This window comes from Acomys minous (assembly GCF_964271855.1).
Source record: "Acomys minous genome assembly, chromosome: 17".
Taxonomy (NCBI): Eukaryota; Metazoa; Chordata; class Mammalia; order Rodentia; family Muridae; genus Acomys; species Acomys minous.
In genome coordinates this window covers 22,558,664-22,584,664 of record NC_140500.1, presented here as the reverse complement: position 1 = coordinate 22,584,664, position 26,001 = coordinate 22,558,664, and the positions used below count along the sequence as shown (strand labels likewise).

At 40.6% G+C, this 26,001-nt stretch overlaps 2 protein-coding genes and 1 pseudogene across 5 annotated transcripts in view; 2 read left to right on the top strand and 1 right to left on the bottom strand.

Moving 5' to 3' along the window:
• LOC311588395 (C-type lectin domain family 6 member A-like) overlaps positions 1–26,001 on the top strand; it is a 143,911-nt gene that overhangs the window by 66,379 nt on the left and 51,531 nt on the right. The gene's annotated exons all lie outside the window — the stretch shown is intronic.
• Positions 6,231–6,467, bottom strand: LOC311588407 (anaphase-promoting complex subunit CDC26-like; annotated as a pseudogene). The gene has a single exon. The product of its transcript is annotated as an anaphase-promoting complex subunit CDC26-like (transcript).
• Positions 14,341–26,001, top strand: part of LOC311588396 (C-type lectin domain family 6 member A-like) — a 167,904-nt gene continuing 156,243 nt past the window's right edge. For all 3 annotated transcript variants that reach the window (XM_084765972.1, XM_084765974.1, XM_084765973.1), the window contains exons 1-4: positions 14,341–14,517; positions 15,061–15,150; positions 17,076–17,175; positions 19,588–19,691. In XM_084765972.1, the coding sequence (XP_084622098.1) occupies positions 14,493–14,517; positions 15,061–15,150; positions 17,076–17,175; positions 19,588–19,691 (319 nt within the window). In that variant the 5' untranslated portion in view covers positions 14,341–14,492. The remainder of the gene's footprint in view (positions 14,518–15,060; positions 15,151–17,075; positions 17,176–19,587; positions 19,692–26,001) is intronic.

Below are 26,001 nucleotides of genomic sequence, written 5' to 3'. Positions count from 1 at the left end.
ATTTATAGTTCCTCTGTGGCTCCCCTAGATGCTTTAGTCCAACTGGATCTCTGCTCATGGCAAGAAGAATCTTTTCTATCCTGTCCTGTGCCTTAAGGCAGGAAAATCCCCTCCCACAGAATAGCAGGGATAGGTATTTTATATTGTGATTTTTTGTTTGATTTATTTTGTTCTGAAATTAAAAGTATGCAAAATAAAGAAGAAGCAGTTGCTAAAAACATTTTAAAATTTTGTTATAAATAATTCACATTACATGCTGATGGTTATCCCCTCACTCTTATCTTTCCTTTCCCACCTCCCTCCCTCTTCTATTCTATTCCTCTCCCCTAGACTTTTGAGGGTGGGATAGGGTCTCTTCTTCCCCCACTGTTTGATTTCAGCCTGTCCAGACTTATCAGAATAGCCTGCATTATCTTCTTCTGTGTGCCTACGAGGCCACCCCACCAACAGGGAGTGATCAAATTGTGGGCACCAGAGTTTGTGTCAGAGGCAGTCCCTACTCTCCTCCCTCTACCAATGTGTAGAATGAGCTGCCTCTTGGCTACACCTGAACAGAGGGTCTAGGTTCTCTGCTTGCAACATCCTTGGTTGATTTATCAGTTTGTGCACACCCCACCCCCTTGTCCACATCTGCTGGGCTTGATGTTTCCTTGTGGAGCTCCAGACCTCTTTGTTTTATTCCATCCCCACCAACTCTTTCATGCAACTTTCAGTGCTGTGCGCAGAGACTTGTATCTTTCCTGATTACTCACTAGGTGGAGCTTCCCAGAGGAGATCTATCTTGGGCTAATATCCATGTGTAAATGAGTATATACAATGTGTGTCTTTCTGGGTCTGGGTTACCTCACTCAGGATGATCTTTTCTAGTTCTATCCATTTGCCTGAAAATTCAAAATTTCCTTTCATTGTTGTTGTTGTTGTTGTTGTTGTTGTTATGTGTTACAAACACTTTAATATGACTACAGAATTGGCACCACACAATTTTAAAAGCTTATTTAAAACATTATGAGAATTGTTTTTGCATTTTTTTGTCGGGGCGGGGGGTAACATAATCATTAAATTGGAGACAGATTTTTACTATGTAGCATTGGTTGGCTTGGAACTCACCATGTAGATCATATTGGCCTCATACTCACAGAGATCAACCGTCCTCTGCCTCTCAAGTGATGGGATTAATGGTTCTAGTTAGGCCAGTGTAAAAACATAAAGAACAAAACCCAAAACAATTTGGTATCTCTAGATCCCAGATATCCCAAAGAAAGAGACCCACAGAACTCAAACACAGTTGTAATACAAGAAAATGACCTCAAATACTTAGTAATGAAGATGATAATTGAGAAAATGAATAAAATCCATAATAAAATGCAGGAAGATGCAGCCAAACAGGTGGGAGACATAAAAGAGGCCTATAGAGTGGTACTGGAAAATATTCAGGAAAATACAAACAACCCGATGAAGGAAATCAATAAAACAATTCAAGATCTGAAGGCCTATAAATAGGCAATGGAAAAAACTCAAAAATACACAAACAATCAGATGAAAGAAAACAGGAAAAACAGTTCAAGATATGAAGATGAAAATGGATACTATGATAAAGACACAGAAGAAAAATGAGAATGAGAGAGCCTAGAGAGGAAGGAAAGAAACATAGAGGTGGGCTTCTCTAACAGAATCTAAGAGATGGGGAAATGAATCTTGGAGCTAGAAGATACAACCATGGATCTAGAAGCAACCATTAAAGAAAACACTAAATCTGAAAAATTCCTGACGCAAAGCATCCAAGAAATCAAGGATACCATAAAAGATGAAATCTGAGGATAATAGGCATTGAGGAAAGAGAAGATGCCAGACTACAAGGACCAGAAAATATTTTTAACAAAATCATAGAAGAAAGTTCCCCCAATTTAAAGAAGGAGATGCTTATAAACATACAAGAGGCCTGCAGAACACTAAAGAGAATAGACCAGAAAAGAAAAACTTCCCACTACATAATAATCAAAACACAAAATATACAGAAGAACGAAAAAAAATATTAAAAGCATCAAGGGAAAAGGGCCAAGTAACATTTAATGTCAAACCTATCAGAACTACACTGGGCTTCTCAGCAGAGACCATTAAAGCCAGAAGGGCCTCGCAGCGGTCCCGAAGACCCCAAGAGACCACAGATTCCAGTCTAAACTTCTACCCCCAGCGAAACTATCATAACCATTAATGGACACAAACTATTCTATAACAAAAACAAATTCAAGCAGTACTTAGCTCCAAATCAGGTTTTACAGAAGTTACTAGAAGGAAAACTCCACCCCAAAGGGACAAGCTACAACCAAAACTACACAGGAAAGAGATAGTCACACCAGTGCTAGAAAACAGCCACACAACTCTCTATTGTAACCAACATCAAAATTAAGAGATTTAGCAGTCACTGGTCATTAATATCTTTCAACATCAATGGTCTCAATTCTCCAAGAAAAAGATACAGACTAACTGAATGGATGCATAAACAAGATCCAACAGTCTTCTGCATCCAAGAAACACATCTGAGACACAAGGATAGACATTACCTCAGGGTAAAAGGCTGGAAAATATTCCAAGCAAACAGTCACAAGAAGCAAGCTGGTGTAGCCATTTTAATACATAATAAAATAGACTTTCAACCAAAATTCATCAAAAGGAATGAGGAAGGACACTTCATACGTATCAAAGGTAAAGTCAATCATGATGACATCACAATTCTGAACATCTATGCTCCAAATACAACGCACCCACATTTGTAAAAGAACTATTTACAAAGCTCAAACCACACATAGATGCTCACACATTAATAGTGGGAGACTTCAACACCTCACTTTCACTGAAGGACAGGCCATCAAAACAGAAAGTAAGCTAAGAAATAGTGACATTAACCAACCAATGGTCAAATGGTTCTAACGGATATCTACAGAACATTTCACCCAAACATAAAGGATTATACCTTCTTCTCAGTACTCCATGGAACCCTCTCCAAAACAAAGCAAGCCTCAATAGATACAAGAAGATTGAAATAATACCTTGTATCCTATCAGATCACCATGGTCTAAAGCTGGACTTCAACAACAACTGAAGTAACAAAAAGCCTACATACACACGGAAACTAAATAACTCTCTATTTAATGACACCTAGGTCAGGGAAGAAATAAAGAAAGAAATTGAGAACTTCCTGAAATTCAATGAAAATGAAGGAACAACACCTAAATCTGTGGGACACTTTGAAAGCAGTACTAAGAGGAAAATTCATAGCACTCAGTGCCTTTATATAGAAATTGGAAACTTTGCACATAAGCAACTTAACGACACACCTGGAAGTCCCAGAAAAAAAGAAGCAGAAACACTGAAGAAGAGTAGATGTCTGGAAATAATCAAACTCAGAACTGAAATCAGTAAATTAGAAACAAAGAGAACAATTCAAAGAATCAACACAACCAGGCTCCGATTCTTTGAGAAATCAACAAGATAGACCGTTAACCAAACTAACTAAAAGGCAGGAAGATACTATCTACATCAACAAAATCAGAAATGAAAAGGGAGGCATAACAACCGACACTTAAGAAATACAAAGAATCATAAAATCCTACTTCAAAGGCATATATGGGACAAAATGTGAAAATCTAAGGGAAATGGACAATTCTTCTTTTTTCTTTTTGTGTTCTTTTTTTGTTTTGTTTTGTGTTTTTTTGAGACAGGGGTTCTCTGTGTAGCCTTGGCTGTCCTGGACTTACTTTGTAGACCAGGCTGGCCTTAAACTCACAATGATCCACCTGCCTCTGGCTCCTGCATGCTGGGATTAAAGGTGTGTGCCACCACTCCTGGCTTGGACAATTTTCTGGATCAATTCCACTTGCCAAAATTGAGTCAAGAACAGATAAACAAACTATATAGTCCCATTTCCCCTATAGAAATATAAGTAATCATTGATAGTCTCCCAACACTAAAAAGTCCAGGGCCAGATGGTTTCCGCACAGAATTATACCAGACCTTCAAAGAAAAGTTAATACCAATACTCTTCAAACTACTCCAAAAGATAGAAATGGATGGACCATTACCAAATTCATTCTATGAGGCCACAGTGAGTTTGATACATAAAACTCATAAAGACTCAATACAGAATGAAAATATCAGACCAATTTCTTCTTATGAACATTGATGCAAAAATACTCAATAAAATACTCACAAACCAAATACAAGAACCCATCAAAATATCATTCACCATGGCCAAGTAGGCTTCATTCCAGGCATGCAGGGATGGTTTAACATATGGAAATCCATCAGTGTAACCCACCATATAAACAAACTGAAAGAAAAAAAACCCCCGACATGATCATCTCCTTAGATGCAGAAAAAGCATTTGATAAATTCCAACACCCATTCATGTTTAAAGTCTTGGAGAGATCAGGGATACATGTCACATACCTCAATATAATAAAGACTCTATTCAGCAAGCCAATAGCCCAAATAAAATTAAACGGAGAGACACTCAAGGAAATTCGTCTAAAATCGGGGACCAGGCAAAGCCAAATCCTTGCCCACGGACGATTTGAGAACTCTCGTCCCCAAGGACCTGTACCCAACTGAGATGGTCTGCGGCAGACCTCAACTCTTTAGTAATGAAGATGATAATGGAGGAAAGAATAAAATCCAAACAAATATAGGATGATACAGACAAACAGATTGAGGACATTACAGAAGTCATGACAGAAGCCTATAGAGAGGAAATGAAGAAATCACTGGAAGAAATTCAGAAAACTGCAAACAATCATATGAAGGAAATCAATAAAATGGTTCAAGATCTGAGTATGAAAATGGGAATAATGATAAAAGCACAGACAGAAGAAAGCCAGGAATGAGAGAACTTAGAGAAGAAAAGAGGAAATGCAGAGGTAAGCTTCGCTAACAGAATTCAAGAGATCCAATAAAGCTGTTGAGGCAATAACTGAGCTGAACAGGAAATAGGGCTGGACTTCTGTTTCTAGCAATGGTAGGGGTAAAGGTTAACTCATCCAGGAGGGGCATTCAAGAGAGATCATGAGAAAACACTGGAGCAGATTAAACCTGAAACTAAGGCGTGACATGGAGACATCTGCAGGAAGTCCAGCTGAGGAGCTGCGTGGAGGATGGAAGCAGGCAGCTTTTCTCGCCTTTGCCCTCTGTGAGGCCTTTTTAGGTGGCAATAACACGAGTCTCCTATCCACAGCCTGCGTTTTGTTGTATTCTAACAGTAAAATAACAGGACTTAGGAGTCATTAGTAAAACTGGAATAAAGGTTTTGTAGAAAAGTTTGGAGCAGGAAGAGGAAGCTACGCATCCCCCTCAATCTCCACCATCCTGTACACAGCACTCACAAACTATCCAAAAGCCTGGGTAGAACCCAGCCAAGGAGTCTCACTGAAACTTGATTCCAGATATCCTGGCTTCCACAGTTGGTGGTTCTGCCCCTGGATTTTATGGTAAAAATGGGGCGTGATGCAAAAGTATCCAGAGTGGCTCTCAGCGTTCCTGCTGAACGAGTACTTACACAGTCCCAAGCAAGGAACAGAATGCCTCCTGCTCAGCTGCTCTCCTTTCCCTCACTGCTGATGCCTTCCTGTTAGTCGATTTGACAGCCTCCATGAGGGCAGGGATCTTCGTCTATTGTTGTTTTTTCACATTTTGAGACAGGGTCGCAGCCTAGCCTCCCAACTCATGAGACTCCACCTCAGCCTCTCAAGAGCTCGATTACAACTGACAGCACTGCCATTTGGGAATCTGCATTTCATGAAGCATGGTCAGTAGCCGCCAAATACTGAATGAACGAGTTAAGTGAAAGTCCGAGGGATCAACGCACGTGTTCTAGGTTTGGGTGTTTTGGTAAAGACAAGGAGAGTGACATCACTCTGGTAGCAGTTATCTGTCAACGCTGGGGGTTAGCACGGCGACTGCCTTAAGGATGTCTCACATTTTTTCTAAGAGTATATTTGTTTTTAAAAACAAAAATCAGGGGTGCTTCCCATAGTCCAGTTTTCCAGGAACAAGCAAGAATTTGGCTTCCAGCTTATCAGAAAGGTTGAACAGCAATAATTTCGCACAGAAGTTATTTCTCCCCATAGGAGACAGAAAGTACTCTGCTAGGTTGTACACCTTTAATTCTCTAAATCTGGGTGTATTTCTACCATCATTGTATTCCATCCCAGGGGCCTGGCATTCGAGAGAATCCATCTCTAAAACCCAAAGTATCCAAACTGAGATGCATGGTTGTTGGGCTTGAGCTGGGGTTTATAACCAATTAGATCATTGATCATTTGTTCCTGGCTCTTGATGTCACTACTGAGCCCAATGGCTCCTTCTCCATCACTGGTTCCTACAACTTCCACATCTTCCTTCTCTTTCTTTTAGGTCTCCAAGTCCTTCTGAATGCTCTCAAACTCTTCAATGTCATTGAGCTTGAGCTCCAAGTGTGTTGGTTATCATTGCAGCATATTGAAATCAACACTGCGGCCAGACACAGTAAGCTATAGGCTGTTAGAAATAGCAAGAGAGAAAAAGCTTCAGGTGCCAAGTCTCAGCTACAAATAGATGAATCACCAGCTCACAGGATTATCTACAGGATCTAAGTAAGTCCTAAGCGGGTGTGTCAATCATTAATCAGATGCCTCCTGTGCTGAGCTATAGGAGTTTAAAGTCACTGTTGTAATCTCTTTTCTGGCCTCTGCAACTTCCCAGAACCTCAACTCTCACCATGATGCCATTGCTGTACAAACCCAGAGTTTTATATTTTGAATCATCCCAGCATTCCTGGGATGAAGCTTATTTGATCACGGTGGATTATGCAATTGATGTGTTCTTTGATTCAGTTGGTGAGTATTTTTGTATTAATATTCATGAGTGAAATTGGTCTAAAATTCTCTTTCTTTGTTGGGTCCCTGTGTGGCTTAGGTATGAGGGTGACTATTACATTATAGAATGAGTTTGGTAATGTTCCTTCTGTTTCTGTTTTGTGGAATAGTTTGAGGAGTGTTAGTATTAGCTCTTATTTGAAAGTCTGGTAGAATTCTACACTAAAACCATCTGGGGCTTCATTTGTTTAGGAGACTTTTGATGATTGCTTCTATTTCTTTACAAGTTCTAGGCCCACTTATACTGTTTACATGATCTCCATTTAATGGTGCTAAGTGGATCTATCAAGAAAACCATCCATTTTATTTCTATTTTTTTCAATTTTGTGGAGAACAGGATTTTGAAGTAAAACCTAATGATTCTTTGGATTTCTTCAGTGTCCGTTTTTTTTTTAATGTCCCCCTTTTTGTTTCTCATTTTCTTGATTTGGATACTTTCCCTCTGTCTTTTAGTTAGTTTGGTTAAGGGTTTGACTTGATTTCCATTGTGTTCTAGAAAATCTTTAGTTTCTTCCGTTACTTCATCCCTGACCCAGTGGCCATTGAGTGTGTAGTTGGTTGTTCACTTTCCATGAGTTTAGGCTTTCTGCTGCTGTTCCTGTAGTTGTTGAGTTTCAGCTTTAATCCATGGTGGTCTGATAAGACACACATGGTTATTTCAATGTTCTTGTATCTGTTGACAATTGCTTTGTGACTGAGTATATTGTTGATTCTGGAGAAGGTTATATAAGGTTCTGAGAAGAAAGTATATTATTTTGTGTTTTGGTGAAAAGTTCTGCAGATATCTTTTAGATCCATTTGATTCACAATATCTCTTAGTTTCCTGAATTATCTGTGTAGTTTCTGTCTCTATGATCTGTCTGTTGGTGAGAGTGTTTTGTTGAAGTCTTCCACTATTAATGTGGAGGATTTGATGTGTGATTTAAGCTTTAGTAATTTTTTTTAATGGATGTTGATGCCCTTGTGTTTGGGGCATATATCTTCTGATTTGTGACATCATCTTGGTATATTTTCGCTTTGATGAGTATTAAGTGATCTTCCTATCTCTTTTGATTAATTTTGGCTGAAAGTCTCTTTTATTAGATACTAGAATCACTACTTCACCTTGCTTCTTGGGTTCGATTGGATGGAAAACTTTTTCCATCTTTTTACTCTGAGGTAATGTCTGTCTTTATTGCTGAGGTGTGTTTTTGTATGCAGCAGAATGATGGGTCCTGTTTTCCCATCCATTCTGTTAACCTCTGTCTTTTAAAAATTTTTTTAAATTTATTTTTTATTCTTTTAACTGGTGTCTTTTTATTTGGGAGTTGAGGCCATTGATGCTGAGTTATTAATGACCAGTGATTGTTAATTCCTATTATTTCAACATTAGTGGTGATAGAGTGTGGGGGTATGCACCCCTTCTTTTGCTTTTGCTGTTGTGTAGTTTTTTATTTCCTGTGTTTTTCTGGTTGTAGTTTGCTAGCTTGGGTTGTAGTTTTCCTTCTAGTATCTTAGGGGTAGATTTGTGAATAGGAACTGTTTAAATTTGGTTTTGTCATGGAATGTGGTGTTTTCTTCCTCTATGGTGATTTTAATTTTGTTGGGTATAGTAGTTGGGGCTGACATCTGTGTTCTTTTAGTGTTTGCAATATATCTGCCCAATCCATTCTCACTTTTAGAGTTCCAGATGAGAAGTTAGGTTTAAGTCTGGTACGTTTGCCTTTATATATGTTACTTGGCCTTTTCTACTTACAATTATTCATATTCTTTCTTTGTTTAGTACATTTAGTGTTTTGATTATTATGTGGCAGGAGGATTTTTTTTCTGGTCCAATATATTTGGTGTTCTGTATGCTTCTTGTATGTTTATAGGCACCTCTTTCTTTAGGTTGGGGAAGTTTTTTTTCCTATGATATTGTTGAAAGTATTTCTGGGGCTTAGAGCTCAGAGTCATCTTCTTCTGTTCTTATTATTCTTATGTTTTGTCCTTTCATAGCGTCTCAGATTTCTTAGATGGTTTGTGTCAGAACTTTTTTAGATTTAACATTTTCTTTCACTAATATATTGATTTCTTTAATCATATCTTCTATACCAGAGATTCTTTCTTCCATCTCTTGTATTCTGTTGGTGATGCTTGAATCTGTAGTTTGTGTTCTCTTGCCTAGGTATTCCATCTCCAGAGTTGCCTCAGATTCCATTTTCTTTATTGCTTCTATTTGCATTTTTTGGACTTGAACAGTTCTTTTTTTCATTTCCTTTTCCCATTTCATTGTATTTTCCTATTTTTATTTAGGCGATTTATTAAATTTCTTTACCGGCTTGAATGCATTTTCCTGTATTTTTTGAGGGATTTGTTTTCCTCCTTTAAGGCCTCTATCGTTTTCATAACCTCAAATTTTAGATTATTTTCTTTCACTTCAGGTGTGGAGGTAGGATAGCTGTTGGCTGGTAGTGTCATATAGCCCTGGGCTTTGTGGCGTGTATTATTTCGCTGACCTCTAGCCATCTGGTTGTCTCTGGTGTTAGAAGGCCTGATGGTCCCTGATGATTGGGCAGCTCAGGAGTATGCACAAATGGCTCTAAGCTGAACGTTACTCAGGTCCTCAAGAGGCCTCCTCAGGATGGTAGACAATGGGAGTTGGGTTCCAGATAGTTCACTTCTCTGCCATCTGTGTTCCAGGTGGGTCAGGCAGATCAGCAGTAGTCAGATAGCACTCTAAACTCAATAATTGGGCAGTCCACAGGTCTCCTTTGGACGGTGGACAGTAGGGGCTTGGTCCCACATATAGCTCACCTCTCTGGTGGCTGTATCCCAGGTGGGTCAGGGAGGTCAGGCAGGTCATGAGCAGGCATTATTCATATGGAGCCAGTGACACAGCAAACATGCATTGATGTTATGGATTCAGCCACACAGCCACTTACTAGCCAAGCAGGCACTGAGCTCCCAGGACTAAGATTCGGCTGGAGTCTGCCATCTTGGACCCAGGACCCTTTATGCTCCTATTGTTCAGCTGGTCTCCACAGGTTGACCAGTAGAATCATGAGGCGGTGTTGGGATGTTAACCCCAGTATCCAAGAGCTTTTCTTGGGGAAGTAGGAGGAACCTGAAGTCTGGTTGCTGGAGAGGAGAGCTCCTGGAATGTGGGAACCAAGTTCCTATAGGGAGAAAGCACAAGACACTGTGAGTCCAGGACCTTGCAGGACTCCTGCACCTGAGAGACAGCTGCAGAGGGCCTTGGAACTGTGTGCCTCCAACTCCAGCGATGTCGCCTCTCATCTGGAAAACATCGTTATCTGTGTTTTGGAGTCAACTGCTAGGTTACCACAACCACAGCCTCTGATCTTCTACCACTCAGATATGGTAAGCCTTGACTGCTGCCATCTTGGAAGTCCCAGAATTCTTCAGTAAAAGGCAATCCAGCGTAGACTGGAAGCTAAGGGAGCAGTGACTAGAGTGCAGGATGTTAGCAGTCAAGACAGAAATGAATTAGGGCAGTGCATGCTGGAGATGGATAAGAAAGCATAAGGCCATTTGCCTGTGGCCAGCTTAAGAGAATGTTTTCTCTTCCTGTACTCTCAGCTCAGCACCATAGTTTGTACTTCTTCATCCAGAAGGGGAAATGAAACTGTTGGTAATGCATTTCTGGTAACAACCTCTTCTTCCTTTTCCATTTTTATCAAACAACCGTGGGTATAAAGGTTTTGGGACTTTTGAAATTACTAAATCTAGCCCATCCTTTTCTAAAGCTACCACTATGGTATTACTTGAAAAGCTTCATTGAGTTTAATCTATGTTTGAGCTCTCTCTGCAGGTCTCTCTGCAGGCAACCGACTCCTGGTGATTGAACTCAGTCTTCAGTGCATTTCTCGTTCTGAAGATGTGGGAGTTTGGGTTCTAACTGTCTGATCACATGGTTGGCCCTATTTTGAAACAATCTTGTTGTCTGGCAAGAGTCATTTCACTGGCATAAAGTAAGGCTCGGCTAAAATAGAATTGTTTTTATGTGAGAAAAGCAGATAATTTTATATTTATTGCTGTGGAGCTATTTTTGGAGTTTGGAACATCCCCACAAAAATTGCCACAGAAAATGTCCTATGATCAAAAGACTCTTAGAATTTCTGTACTAGAAACTGAAGATAGAGATCTCATGTGTAGGTCCTGTATCCCAGTATCATAGGTATCCCATTGGAGACTGCTTCCTTATGATTGTGGATGTTTGCTGATGACAGTAGAGGGATGATACCCAAGAATGTGTGTGAGGAGGGAGTGATAACTACTTTATAAGGCTTGACTCTGATTTCCTATCTCTTTTCTCTGCCATTAACCTGAGGGCACTCGTAAAATGTTACCAACCTCATGAGAGAACTTATAAAATGTTAGTAATCCACTTTTCCCAATGTAAGTCAAATTTTGTCATATTGGACCAACAAGGTCAGTCAGTTTCCTTGGTACCAGGCAACAATGTGAAGCTCCTGACAAATGAGCAGTCTCTTTACTCTCCAATCAAATGACAAGTCAGGACCCACCTGAAAACAGTGCACAAATCAACCAGTTTCTTTTAAGGAACACAAAGGCAGAACATGCAGAAGTAAGGGAAAGGAATATAGATAGATAGGCAAAAATAGGTACAAGAAACCTAGTTGAGCACATAGCATTAATAAGGAAGGAAACAAACACTCATGAGAGCAATCTTATGGATGGTTACAGAGATCAGTCCCTTCCATGAGGACAGTAGAAAAGGTCCAAACTCAAGTCACCAGCATTGAAGAAAAGCCCATTTGTTCTAACAGAGCATCCACACAGAGAGTTTAGAGGAAGTTGTAGAGTCAGGAGATCCGTCTGTCACACACAGCAATCTGACACGCTGGTGACTATAGTCTAAGGAAATGTCATATCTAAAAGGTCTAAATCCCATCAGTCTCATTTGCATGTTGACCTACAATCATCAATGTGATTACCAATGTGTGTTCAAGATGTTAGATCTGTTATTGGCCTTAGAGCTTGTGTGACAAGAGGGAGTTCAAAATACAGTTAGCACTGTCAAAGTATAGGCACAACAATCATAATTAAATACCAGTTTCCTCTCATTCAAAGGAGCCATATCTCAGCAAACTGCACATCACAATTCCATTTCCATCTTACAATGCCACTCCTGAATAATGCTCATGTCTCTTGTTTCTTAAATGTATGTATGTGTGTGCTTACTCATGTGTGTACATATGCAGGTGCACATACATGTGAAGGAAGGGTTGAGGACTGATAGGTCTCCAACCTGAGACAAACAGCTAACTTAGATGCCAAATAACATATCGAAGCAGATGCTATTCACCAGCCTCTCTCAGCATTGTCAGTACCTGTTACAGAGACATCCTAGCTGGCATACCCCACCCCTACCCTAAACTCTCTAGCCCATGGACTGAGATGGGTCCTTCCCCCAACTTCTCATCTATACACAACCCAGCCATTGTGGCTATGTGGTCCTTTTGCTATCCCATTCTTCTGGCTCACTCCTGACCTCTTTGCCTCTGGTTCTCGTGACCTCCCTTGAACTAGCTATGGCCTGGTGCACTCTGGATCATTCCTGATGCTTCTGTCTCTAATCTCCCTTATATCTATAGTAAATATTTCAAACACTTATGAGCAGTCAAGTCTTCCTTTTATTTCCCTTTTCCATTTAAGAACACATTGGGTATAAATCTCAGGAACACCGTCCACTTCCTTTAAGGCAGGGTCTCTCATGGGTCTGGAGAACATCAATTAAAAGTTGGGATGGCTAGACAAGATGCTCCCAGGGATCCGCCTGTCTCAGCTTCCCCAGCACTGGGATTATAACCATGACATTTCTAGGGTGGTTTGAAAAAAAGAATGCCCAGGCACCTACCTGGGAAGCACAGAAATGCCATTTAACATCTGAAAAAAAAAAAAGGCAAGGAGGCTTTTAAACAATACCAAATGATTTTAGTAGTACGGACAGTAGCAGTACAAATGGCTTATCTGAAGTCCATAAAACTCTTTGAAACGGACTTAAAGATAGCCCTATCTATGGCAACAGACCTGCTCCCGCTACAGGAGTATACTCCCCTGAGAAAATGGCGGAAAAAGAAAGAACAAAGAAAGTTAAATTGTAAGCGGTCCTGGTGCCTTTCCTCTCTGTAGTCTTTGTAGTAGATTTTAGAAGCCTCCCCCCCACCTTCTCATGTCGACTATAAGAAGACCCTCAGGCCGGCGCCCAAGGTCGTTTTCTGGGACCTTTAAATTGAGGATCGGATGCGACCCAGAGCCTGGGGCTGAATAAAATGATTCTCTTGTTTTTATAGCTGTCTTGGTTTCTCTGGTTCTTTTTTTGGGGGGGGATCAGTCTGGGCATAGCAGATTCTGGCATCAGTCTCAGGTCCTCAACACTTGCAAGGCTACCAACCACTTTACCATCTCCCAGATTGTGGGTTCCTTTCTCCAGGAGGCTGGGCCAAGAATTTGGTTACAGAGGTTTCTTTAGCCCTAGGGAGGCTAGCTGAGGAAGGAAGGCCCTGTCCCGAGAACAGGTGACTAGGAAGGCCTCCTTGGCAGCGAGGGAGCTTTCCAGTCAGATCCCCTAGCTTGAGGGAGCGGAGGGTGGCTGCACACATAGGAATCCAGTGTCCCTTCCAGCTGGGGGATGGGAGCCTCGGACTTGTGAAAAGATCAGATAACCAAGTGTACTCTGTTAATATAAAGACAGTTGAGAGTCGAAGAGCTAGATTTTAATTCTAAAAGAAAAAACAAAAACAGGGAGATACGGAGGGAGAAATGGGGGAGTGAGTGCCCAGACTCCAGACCTCTGGGTCTTTAAACCAAGGGAACTTGAATTTTAGGAGCCACACCTAGGACACCTCCCGGGGCTTGCCTCTAGGGCAACGCTCTGGGTTTCTTTAAAGAGCCAGCTTTTGACACCTTTTGGCCTAAAGTCTGTACTGTATACTTTGGAAGTGTCCCTGCCAGAAACTATACTTTTAACCCACTTTCTTTTTGTGGACTGTTGCCAGCAGGGGGAACACCTGCATATTTCTGAGCATGAGGCTTACTGGGATGGGGCGTCTCCCCCACCTACAGACAAAGGCCCACACCAGACCTCTATGAACTGCTTATTATTTACCACATTAATTCATAATATCTAAATTCTAGTCATTAAATCAGACTTTTTATTGCATACTAGAACCATGTTCAATATATGAATCAAGCCTTATACTAACTAAATAACTCACATAAAAATTTGTAAGTAACAATTTGTTTAAATTACTTTCATAGAGAAACCTCTTTTGAGGTGGAAGAAAGTTCCATATTAGGAACTGAGCAAGTGATGAGGAAACTCTTGTCAGAGTTTTCAGAAACAATTTTAGGCATGTTTCTCAATTTCCTCTTTCTTTAAAAGACTCTTTTGGTGCATTTAAGCACTGGACACCAGTTCCTACTGTGACTTCTTCTGTGTGTTCAGGGTTGCCCATCTCTGGTCCATTTAGTTCAGAGTGTGTAGAGCTCTGGTCTCTTTGAGAGAAGACAGGTCCCTGATTCATATCAGGTAGACACAGACACAAGAAGCCCTTGAACTTCTGAACACAGACCTAAATAATGGTGGAGGAGAGCCAGCCCCAAGGTGCGGTGAGCATTCCTGTCTCAGTTCAGAGGCCATGGTGAAAGTGTGTGATGGGATGAGTGTTTGCCTGGGGTAAAGACGCAGACAAGTGGTCAGGCTGAAGGATAGAATGGAGCAAGACAGCAGCCCCACAGGAGTTTGAAGGAAGTAAGTATCTTAGCACCAGAAGCCCTTTGAAAAACAAGACTCAAATATTGAAAGGGGAAGAAAAAAGATAGGACATCAGTGTTAGAATGTGATTTTTAAGGAGCAAGTATAAAGACATGGGAATTGCGGGTGCCTCAGATGAAGTTCTTTTCTAGATTGTGTGGGGCTTTCTGCCCCCCCCGTGTGTGTGTGTGTGTGTGTGTGTGTGTGTGTGTGCGCGTGTATGTATGTATGTGCATGTGTGTGTGCACATGCATCCAGCCCCTACTATTCATTTATTCTAGGGCTTTCATAGCTTTTCCTGCTCTAAGTTTCTAATTACTCTGGGTATTTTGTCTGGTTTGTCATTCTCTAAGCATTTGGTCTGTGATGAGTATGTCTCTTGCTGTCCCACAGGGAAGGGAGTATGCTGGACCCTGAGACTCTGGTCAGTTGCTGTGATTTCCATTTTACTCCTCAGCACCTGTTTTATTATGAGCTGTGTGGGTAAGTTCTTCACTGATGGGTGTCTCTTTTTTTCTTTTTAAAAAATGTATTATAATTTTTTCAGATTACATTCAGATTGTTATCCCCTCACTTGTATCTCCAGTTCCCACTCTCTCTCCCTCTCCCACACTATTCCCCTCCCCTAGACTTCTGACAGAAGTCGACCTCCTCCCCCTCCATATGATCACAACGTAGGAGATCTAACCCTGATAGCCAGCTTCCCCTCCCTCTGTGGGCTGTTAGGTCTCCCCATCAAGAGGAAATGATCAGATTGGGGGCACCAGAGTTCATGTCAGAGGCCATCCCCACTCTCCCCACAACCTTGGGAAATGAACTGTCCACTGGCTAGATCTGAGCAGGGGATCTAGGTGTAATGCATGCATTGTCCTTGGTTGGTACAGTTTGTGCAGGCCCCTCTAGGTCCAGATCCTGGTGTCTCTTTTGGACACTTTCTTGACTCTGTTTCACAGAGACTCCCAGGGGCTGTTTTGTTTTCTTTTACTTTGCCCTGTTTGGTATAGTTTTGACTTTTTGAGACAGGGTTTCTATGTAAAGTCCTGGTTGTCCTTGAACTCTCTCTCTCTCTGTGGACCAGGTTGGCCTCTACCTCCCAGAGATTAGCCTGCTTCTGACTCCCATGTGCCTGGATTAAAGATGTGAGCCACCTTTTCTGCTGGTGTTTGTTTTTTGAACCCCATTAACTGGTCAGACCTTACATGCAATACCACGTTTTTCTTGACTACTCTTCCTTATTGTTTTCTTTCTCTCTTTTGACTGCTGAGATTTCTAAGGTTCTTTCTCCTAGCTTTGTTAGCACATGTCATTTATAACCATCATCTGTGACAGAGCCTTCCGGCATCGGGCTCACCACTAATCACATTCTCTGGGCAAAGTATGTCTCTATTGGGAGTGCAACTCTAATTGGTTTGATAAGGTTCAAAGGCGAGAGTCTGTGACTCATATGGGATTTTTTTCCTCAATTTGAGAGGAAAACGTAACCAAATTAAATAGTGAAAGTCGAAGAAATAAAATATTTCTGCCCTATTTCGTCTGCCCATAAAACCATATCAAAAGTCTATTGTCTGTGAGAAGTTTTGATGATACTCTTCTATTTGCTGTGAAGATGATAACAATAGGTTCTGCACAGTTCAGGAGGGAGTGTGAGTGACTTATGCCAAGCACTTCCTGTGTGCAGTCTTCTCTGCTATGAGACAAGCACATTATTCTCACTGAAGCAGGATCTGTGCTGACTGGCACCGTCAGGTCTAGGAGGGCAGGTTGTGGTAGCTAAGGATAGTTACTTCACAGTTCAAGAAGAAAGAGACATGCAGGACCCATAACAGGAACTAGAAACATTTGCTAAAAGTAAAAAAGAATCTGTTTTTGTTAAAATTGTTTAACATGCACACATGAATAAAATGCTAATTTAAAAAATATTTTGCATTTATTCTTTGAAACTTTCATACCTGTATGCATTGTATCTTGGTCATGCAACGTCCCTAAAAGTCCACAGATGCTTAAAGTACTCCTTCCTGCAACCAGGAGCAGCTAAGATAGATTAACATGAAATTATTCTTGGCTCAAAATTTTCACACAAAGGAGATGGATAATAGCGGATCAATAGAGAACCACGCAAGACCAGTGGCAGTTTCCTGATGCAGGGCTCTGTGACTAATTAATGTAGAAGATGGGAGGTTTTCCCCAGAAAATAAAGCTGATGTTGTAGTGGGGGAGAGGAAGAAGAAATGAGGAGACATAGATATGAGTGACATAAGCGGATACAAGGCAGCAATAATATAATCTGGTCTTCAGTGGGTTTGCCTGGAGAAGGGGCAGTAGGGAGGAAGTGCACTGTTCTGGCCCAGGGAGAGGTCATGAGGCTCCAGGCCTGGTCATGTGGATGCCGTTCCCTTTTTTCTTCACAGTGACTTACCAGTTTACAATGGACAAGCCCACTAGAAGACTGTCTGAACTTCACACAAATCATAGCAATCTCACCGGCTTCAGTGAGGGGACTATGGTGTCTTGTATATGATGCATGTGTGTGTGTGTGTGTGTGTGTGTGTGTGTGTGTGTGTGTGTATGTGTGTGTATGTGTGTGTGTGGTGTATGGATGTATGAATGTAGCATGCATGTGTGTATTTTGTCTGTCTTTTTCTTGATTTCTTCAATAAATTTGTTCTTTTCATATATATATACATATATATATATATGCTGAAATAAGAAATAGCAACTTGCAAAGATGTTAAGAAAAAGCAGATGTAAAGAAACATAAGAACAATAGAACTCTTTTCACAAACAAGACTTTTATACACAAAAGAAGGCATACATGTCATTTTTCCTGGTCTGATGTAATTGCGCATGTATACCCCACCTCAGAATATATTCGCAATATCGCACAACTCAGGTGGACATCCCCTACTGAATGTCACGCCAGCCACAAAACAGGTAGGCAGATTGCCTATGAAACACTCTCAAGGACACAATTCTCCATGATACCTCCCCCAACAACACTGCTTTGCCTTGTCCCCATCCACAGTTCCAGAGACTATCCCCTGCTCTAGTGCAGGCCACACCAGCCAGAAAAACAGTAGACAAAGTCAGGGTTTGAATTACTGGTAGTCCAGGGGACACACTGAATGCCAGAACATCAGACGGACCACTGGACCTGGACCTCTCCCAGTCTCTTACTGCATTCCAGACACTAACCTCAATACCCCAACCACCTACTTACTATTCTGTCTCAGCTCCCAGCTCTAATTGAGATTCCCCCCTGCTCAACATGAGGCCATGCCTAACACCAGAGAAGCAGAAGCACATTTATGAGTGTTTGTGTGAGGTTGGGGAGTGAACTCTGTGGGGTGTTGTCTTTATGACACCAAGAGGTCAAATCTACCTGTTTTCACTGGCATTGAGAAGTCTACAAGCTGTATGTGTAACAAGCTGTGTGTGTATACAAGCTGTATGTGTATATTAGCTGTGTGTGTATACAAGCTGTGTGTGTACACAGGCTGTGTGTGTATACTAGCTCTGTGTGTATACAAGCTGAGTGTGTACACAATCTGTATGTGTATACTAGCTGTGTGTGTATACTAGCTGTGTGTGTATACAAGCTGTGTGTGTACACAAGCTGTATGTGTATACTAGCTGTGTGTGTATACTAGCTGTGTGTGTAAACAAGCTGTGTGTGTATACTAGCTGTGTGTGTATACAAGCTGAGTGTATACACAAGCTGTGTGTGTATACAAGCTGTGCGTGTATACTAGCTGTGTGTGTATACAAGCTGTGTGTGTATACAAGCTGTGTGTGTATACAAGCTATATGTGTATACTAGCTGTGTGTGTATACTAGCTGTGTGTGTACACAAGCTGTGTATGTATACAAGCTGTGTATGTATACAAGCTGTATGTGTATACTAGCTGTGTGTGTACACAAGCAGTATGTGTATATAAGCTGTGTGTGTATACTAGCTGTATGTGTATACTAGCTGTGTGTACACAAGCTGTATGTGTATACAAGCTGTGTGTGTATACTAGCTGTGTGTGTATACAAGCTGTGTGTGTACACAAGCTGTGTGTGTATACAAGCTGTGTGTGTACACAAGCTGTGTGTGTATATAAGCTGTGTGTGTATACTAGCTGTGTGTGTACACAAGCTGTATGTGTATACAAGCTGTGTGTGTATACAATCTGTGTGTGTATACTAGCTGTGTGTATATACAAGCTGTGTGTGTATACAAGCTGTATGTGTATACAAGCTGTGTGTGTATACAAGCTGTGCGTGTATACTAGCTGTATGTGTATACAAACTGTGTGTGTATACAAGCTGTGTGTGTACATAAGCTGTGTGTGTACACAAGCTGTGTGTGTATACAAGCTGTATGTGTATACTAGCTGTGTGTGATACAAGCTGTATGTGTACACAAGCTGTGTGTGTATACAAGCTGTGTGTGTACACAAGCTGTGTGTGTATACAAGCTGTGTGTGTACACAAGCTGTATGTGTATACAGGCTGTATGTGTATACTAGATGTGTGTGATACAAGCTGTATGTGTATACAAGCTGTGTGTGTACACAAGTTGTGTGTATACAAGCCATATGTGCATACAGGCTGTGTGTGTATACAAGCATTGTCATCTTACATTAAGCATTGAAGGGTGTGGCTCACTCACTCTCTTTACAGTGATGATAATGGGCCCATCCTGGCTTTTAAATCACTCACTGTTTTGTGAGTCCTGGAAGTATCTGTGTTTTCAAACCAGGAGGCTGAGGATTCCATTGATTGTGGGGGATGGGAATTGTAGTCAGGCTCTGTCTACTTAGGTAATCCAGATATGGTAGATCTTTGTACCAGTATGTAGGAAACCGAAATTCATATCTCTATAATGAAAATGAATGATTTTAATGAAAATGAATGATTTTGATTCTGTTTTCTCTCAGTTTATTTTCAAAAGTGCTCTCAACTTCTTGAAGAAAAAAAATCTACAAAAGATCTAACTCACAATGAATTGAACTGCATAAAAAACAGTCCATCCTTGGGAGGTAAGACTTAATGTAACCAAGAGTTTGGTTGCTGCCTGTAGTGTGTAATGGTTCCATATAGATATTTTCTTTCCTCCTTCCTTCCTCCCTCCCTCCCTCCCTCCCTCCCTTCCTCCCGCCCTTCCTTCCTTCCTTCTTCCTCCCTTCCTTCCTTCCTTTCTTTCTTCCTCCCCTCCTTCCTCCTTTCATTCCTTCCTCCCTCCCTCCCTTCCTTCCTCCTTTCCTTCCATCCTCCCTCCCTCTCTCCCTCCCTCCCTCCCTCCCTTCCTTCCTCCCTCTCTCCTTCCCTCCCTTCCTTCCTTCCTCCCTCCCTCCCTTCCTCCTTCCTTCCTTCCTTCCTTGGTAATCTATTATTCTTGCATAGATTACATCCTGATCAGTTTCCCCTCTGTCCCCTCCTCCCAGTCCTGCCCCTCAGATCCATTGCATTTCTCTTTTTAAAAAAATCAGGCCTCCCAGAAATATCAACTGAACAAGGCATAACAAGTTGCAATAAGACTAGGCACATAGCCGGGGGTGGTGGTATATGCCTGTAATCTCAGAAATTAGGGAGGCAGACAAGTGAATCTCTGTGAGTTTGAGGCCAGCCTGGTCTACAAAATGAGTCAAGGATAGCCAAGGCTAAACAGAGAATCGTTTTCTCAAAAAACTAAAAACTAAAGCAAACGAACAAACAACAATAACAACAACAAGAGAGTAGGCACATACCCTCATAACAAGGCTGGACAAGGCAACCCAGCAGGAGAAAAATGCTCCTAGGAGCAGGCAAAGAGTCAGAGACACAGCCACCCCCACTGTTAAGAGTCTCCCAATAACACCAAGCTAGACAAACATAACATATACGCAGAGGACCTAGTGCAGACTCAAGCAGGCTCCGTGATTGTTGTTTCAGTCTCTGTGAGTCCCTATGAATCCTGCTTAGTTTATTGTGCGGATCGTGTTCTCCTGGAGTCCTTGACTCCTCTGGCTCCTGCAATCCTTCCTTCTCCTTTCCACTGGGGATTCCCCAGGCTCCTCCTAATGTTTGACTGTGGGTCTCTGCATCTGCTCCCATCAGTTGCTAGATGAAGTCTCTCTGATGACAAGCATGATAGGCACCAACGTTTGAGTGTAGCAGAATATCATTAGGAATCATTTCATTGACTTTTTTTTTCTTGTCAGTTGTGTTTGGTTCTATCCTAGGTCTCTGTCTAAGCAGTGTCCATTTCCTGGCCCTCCAGGCAGTGTTGGACGTAGGCTCCCTCTTGTGGCTTGGGCCTCAAGTTTGACCAGCCATTGTTTGGCTACTCCCACAAGTTCTGTGCCACCATCATCCCCGCCCCCCCCCCACACATCTTGCAGGCAGGACAAAGTATATGTCAAAGTTTTGCCAGTAAGTTGGAGTTCCAGTCCCTCCATTGAAAGCCTTGCCTAGTTACAGAAGATGCACACCTTAGGCTCCGTATCAGCCATTACTGGGAATCTTTGCTAGGTTCATCCTCGTAGATTACATGGAATTTCCAGAGCACTTGTTTCCACACTGACTCCACCTCCCAAACCCCCAATTTCAGTTATTTCTCCTGGTACTCACTCCTCTCTACTTGATTCCTTCTGTTCCCATATCTACCTCCCCCCAGTCCACCCACAAAATCTATTCTATTTCCCCTTCCTAGGGAGAACCATGCCCCCTTGATATTTAGCTTCTCTGGGTCAGTGGATTAAAGCTTTTAATTAATAGCTAGTATCCACTTATAATGGAGTACAGACCATGTTTGTCTTTGTATTTCTGGAGTACCTCGCTCATGATAATTTTTTAAAAATAACTTTCAATTTATTTTTCTTTTATGTGTAGTTTTGTGACTTTACAATATCCCCTGGAACTGGAGCTACAGACAGTTGTGAGCTGCCATGTGGGTGCTGGGAATTGAACCCAGGTCCTCTGGAAGGGCAGCCAGTGCTCTTAACCACTGAGCCATCTGTCCAGCCCTGATAAGTTTTTTTAGTTCATCCATTTACTTGAAAATTTCATGTCAAATTTGAAACAGCTGAGTAATATTCCATTGTGTAAAGGTACCACAATTCTTTTTGTCCATGCTTCAGTTGAAGCATGTGTATGTCGTCCTCAGTTTCCAGAAATGATGTATAAATCTATTTCAAACATAGTGTAGCAGTTGTCTTTGAGGATGGATGGAGCACAGCATGGGCATACCGTGTCTGAGTGTTGGGTTAGATTGATTCCCAATTTTCTGAGGAACCACCATATTGGTTTCCAAAGTGGCTGCACAAATTTGAATGCCCTCCACCAATGGATTCACATCCTTGCCAACATGAGCTGTCACTTGTGTTTTTTATCCTTGCCATTCTGATAGATAGGTGTGACATGGAATCTCAAAGCAGTTTTGATTTGAGATTCCATGATGGCTAAGGATGTTGAACATTTCTTTAAGTGCTTCTCAGCCATTTGAGATTCCTCTGTTGAGACTTCTCTGTTTACATCTGTACGCTCTGTTTTAATTGGATTGTTGAGCTTGTTGATGCCTATTTTCTTGAATCCTTTATACATTATGGCTATCAGCCCTCTATCAGACGTGGAGTTGGTGGAGATCTTCCATCATTCTGTAGGCTGCCATTTCTTCCTTTTGATGGTGTCCTCTGCCTTACAGAAGTTTTTCAGTTACATGAGGTTCCATTTATTAGTGGTTGATATTACTGCCTGCGCTATTGGTGTTCTGTTCAGGAAGCTGTCTTCTTCACCAATACTCAAGGCTATTCTCCACTTTCTTTGTTAGGTTCAGTGTATATAGTTTTATGTAGAGGTCTTTGATCCACTTGGACTTGAGTTTTGTGAAGGGTGATAAGTATGTATCTATTTGCATTCTTCTACATGCAGACATACAATTAGACCAGCACCATTTGTTGAAAATGTTTACTTTTTTCCCCATTGTATATTTCCTTATCAAAACTCAGGTATCTACAGGTGTGTGGATTTACATCTGGGTCCTTGATTTGATTCCGTTGATGAACATATTTTTTTATGCAAATACTATTCAGTTTTCAGTACTGTAGCTCTGTAGTACAGCTTGAAATCAGGGATGGTGACATCTCCAGAAGTTCTTTTATTGTGCAGGATTGTTTTAGCTATCCTGTTTTTTTGTTTGTTTGATTTGTTTTGTTTTAGCATAGGAAGTTGAGTATTGTCCTTTCAAGGTCAAGAATTGTGTTGATATTTTGATGAGGATTGCACTGAGTATGTAGATTGCTTTTGGTATGATGACCATTTTTACTATTTAATCTTACTGATCCATAAGCATGGGAGATCTTTCTATCAACTTATATCTTCTTCAATTTTTTTTCTTCAAAGATTTGAATTTTTTATCATACAAGCCTTTCACTTACTTGGTTAGAGTTATCCCAAGATATTTTATATTATTTTTGGCTATTGTTAAGGGTGTTGTTTCTCTGATTTTTTTCCTCAGCTCATTTGTCATATGTATATAGGAGCATTATTTTTTTTATTAAATCTTGTATCCAGCCACTTCACTGAAGGTGCTCATCAGCTGTAGGAGTTCCCTGGTAGAATTTTGGGACCAGGTATGTGTGCTATCATGTTAGTGATACTTTGACTTTTTCCTTTCCAATTTTTATCCTTTTGATCTTCTTTAGTTGTTTGATTGCTCGACCTAGGACTTCAAGTACTATATTAAATCGATATGGAGAGAGTGATCTACCTGTCTTGTTCCTGACTTCAGTGGAATTGCTTTGAGTCTCTCTCCATGTAATTTGATTCTGGCTATAGTCTTGCTGCAAATTGCCTTTATTATGTTTAGGTATGTCTCTGTATCCCCACTCTTTCTAAGAAAGACATTTATCATGAATTGGTGTTGGATTTTGTCAAAGGCTTTTTCAGCATCTAATGAAATGATCATGTCCTTTTTTTCCTTCAGCTTGTTTACAGGAAGGATTACATTGACTGATTTTGTATGTTGAATCATCCCTGCATCTCTGGGATGATGCTCTACTTGATCATGGTGGATGATCTCTTTGATGTGTTCCTGGCTTTGGTTTGCAAATATTTTACTGAATATTTTTGCATCTATGTGAGGGAAATTGGTTTGTTATTCTCTTTCTTTGTTGAATATTTGTGTGGTTGGGATATTAGGGTGACTGTGGCCTCATAAAATAATTTTTCCAATGTTCCATCTGTGTCTATTTTGTAGACTAGTTTGAGAAATATTGGTATTAGTTCCTCTTTCCAATTTTGGTAGAATTCTGCAGTAAGTCAGTCTGGCCCTGAGCTTTTTTGGGTTGTAAGACTTTTAATGATTGCTTCTATTTCTTAGTGATTATAGGCTTATTTAAATTACTTATCTGATCTTGATTTTTCTTTGGTGAGTGATATCTATCTAGAAAATTATCCATTTGTTTTAGATTTTCCAATTTTTTGGAGTACAGATTTTAAAGTATGACCTAGTAATATTTTGAATTTCCTCAGTGTGCATTGCTCTCCTCCATTTCTGAATTTGTTAATATTCTCTATCTTTCAGTTAGTTTGGCTAAGTGTTTGTCTATCTCATTTATTTTTCCAAAGAACCAACTCGTTGTTTCCTTGGTTTTTAAAATATTGTTTTCTTTGTTTCTATTTTATTGATTTCAGCTCTCAGCTTATTTCCTGTCATCAACTCCTCTTGGATGTCTTTTCTTTCTTTCTTTCTTTCTTTCTTTCTTTCTTTCTTTCTTTCTTTCTTTTGTTCTAGATCTTTCAAGTGTGCTGTTAAGTTTCTAGTATGAGGTATCTCCAAATTCTTTATAAAGGCACTTAGTGATATGGGCTTTCCTCTTAGCACCACTTTTTTGTTCCATAAGTTTGGGTATGTTGTGCATTCATTTTTATTGAATTATAGAAATTCTTTAAGTCATTCAGTAGAGAGTTGTTCAGTTTCCAGGAGTTTGTAGCCTTTTTGTTATTGTTGATATTCAGCTTTAATCCATCACTATTAACTTAAAACATCTATCTCGGTCTAATAACATCTTAACCCCTAACCAGAAAGCTTAATTGAAATACTAAACTATCTGGTCTTCAACCCATCAGAGACTTGAGAAGGAATAAAACTTAAATATCTGATTGAAGCCAGAGTACAGGTTAGCAGCTTCCAAATTGGATAACTGACTGAGACAGTTTACTGTCTGAATAGTCACCCAACACTCTCTGTAACATTAGAACATCATCTTCAGCCTTCTGGACCAATATATCTGACAGACATATTTGCAAGGCAGCAACTATTGAGGACTTGCTTATCCTGTCTTGGCAGAGTTTGGCCATCAACTCTGCCTGCACTAAACTTGCCCATTTTTAGGCAGAATTCTGTCTGTGGCAGAAACGAGGGCATTTTGCCCAGTGGCTTGTTTGCCACATTTGAAGTCAAGTCCATAAGGAGGTTCCTTGGTGCTTATCTTCTTCTTTGAGGCAGGCTGGGTGTTGCTAGGAGTTAACCTGTGTTGTTGTCAAGGAATCTTTAGAATAATAAAAATATCTTTAAATGCCATATTCTTTTGGTTCCTGAGGGTTTTGAAGACCTTATTTAACTATTTTACCTTACACATCTATAGAATCACACCTATCTATTAGACATAGAATATATATTCTGGCCCTTCAAAGGAATCCTTTGCCCTAAATCAGCTTGAGAAACCTTAAGAGAATGATGTTCCATTTCCTTTAAGGGGGGTTGGATAGGTTTCTGTTTACTCTCTTGGTTTACAGATGCTTATTTTCATTGGGAGTTGGTTATAAGTATTATTAGTCTTTTACAGAGAAGAAACTAGGTTTGACTCCAGGACGTATCTTTTCCTTTATCTCCCTTTTATAGGTAAGGTGATAGGAGCTGAAAAGAAAGAAAGGGGATATAGAAATATAGAGGGAGGATAGAACAAAAGGTAGATTATTGAATCTATCCTTATCTCAAGTCCCTAACGGTTGCTCACTAGTCAGGTTATTTTTTAATTCAATGGTATTGAATTTTGTATATTGATGCAAATCATGCTCATGTCAAAAACTAGTTTAATTTTATCACAAGAAAATATTTTTATTTTAATGTATATTTTATTTATTATAATATACTCACATTACATCCCAATTGTTATCCTCTCTTCAGCCTAGTCTCCTCCCCTAGATCTCTCATACTGGAGGCCCTCCTACCTCAACTGTCTGGCAGCAGCCTGTGAGGTCTCCTCATTACTGCACGTTTTATTCCTTGGTTTCTGTCTTCTGGTCTGTGTGTCCTGTGGTTGGTCAGAGGGTCTCTGCCGGAGTTGGGGGCTGGATTTCTAACAACAG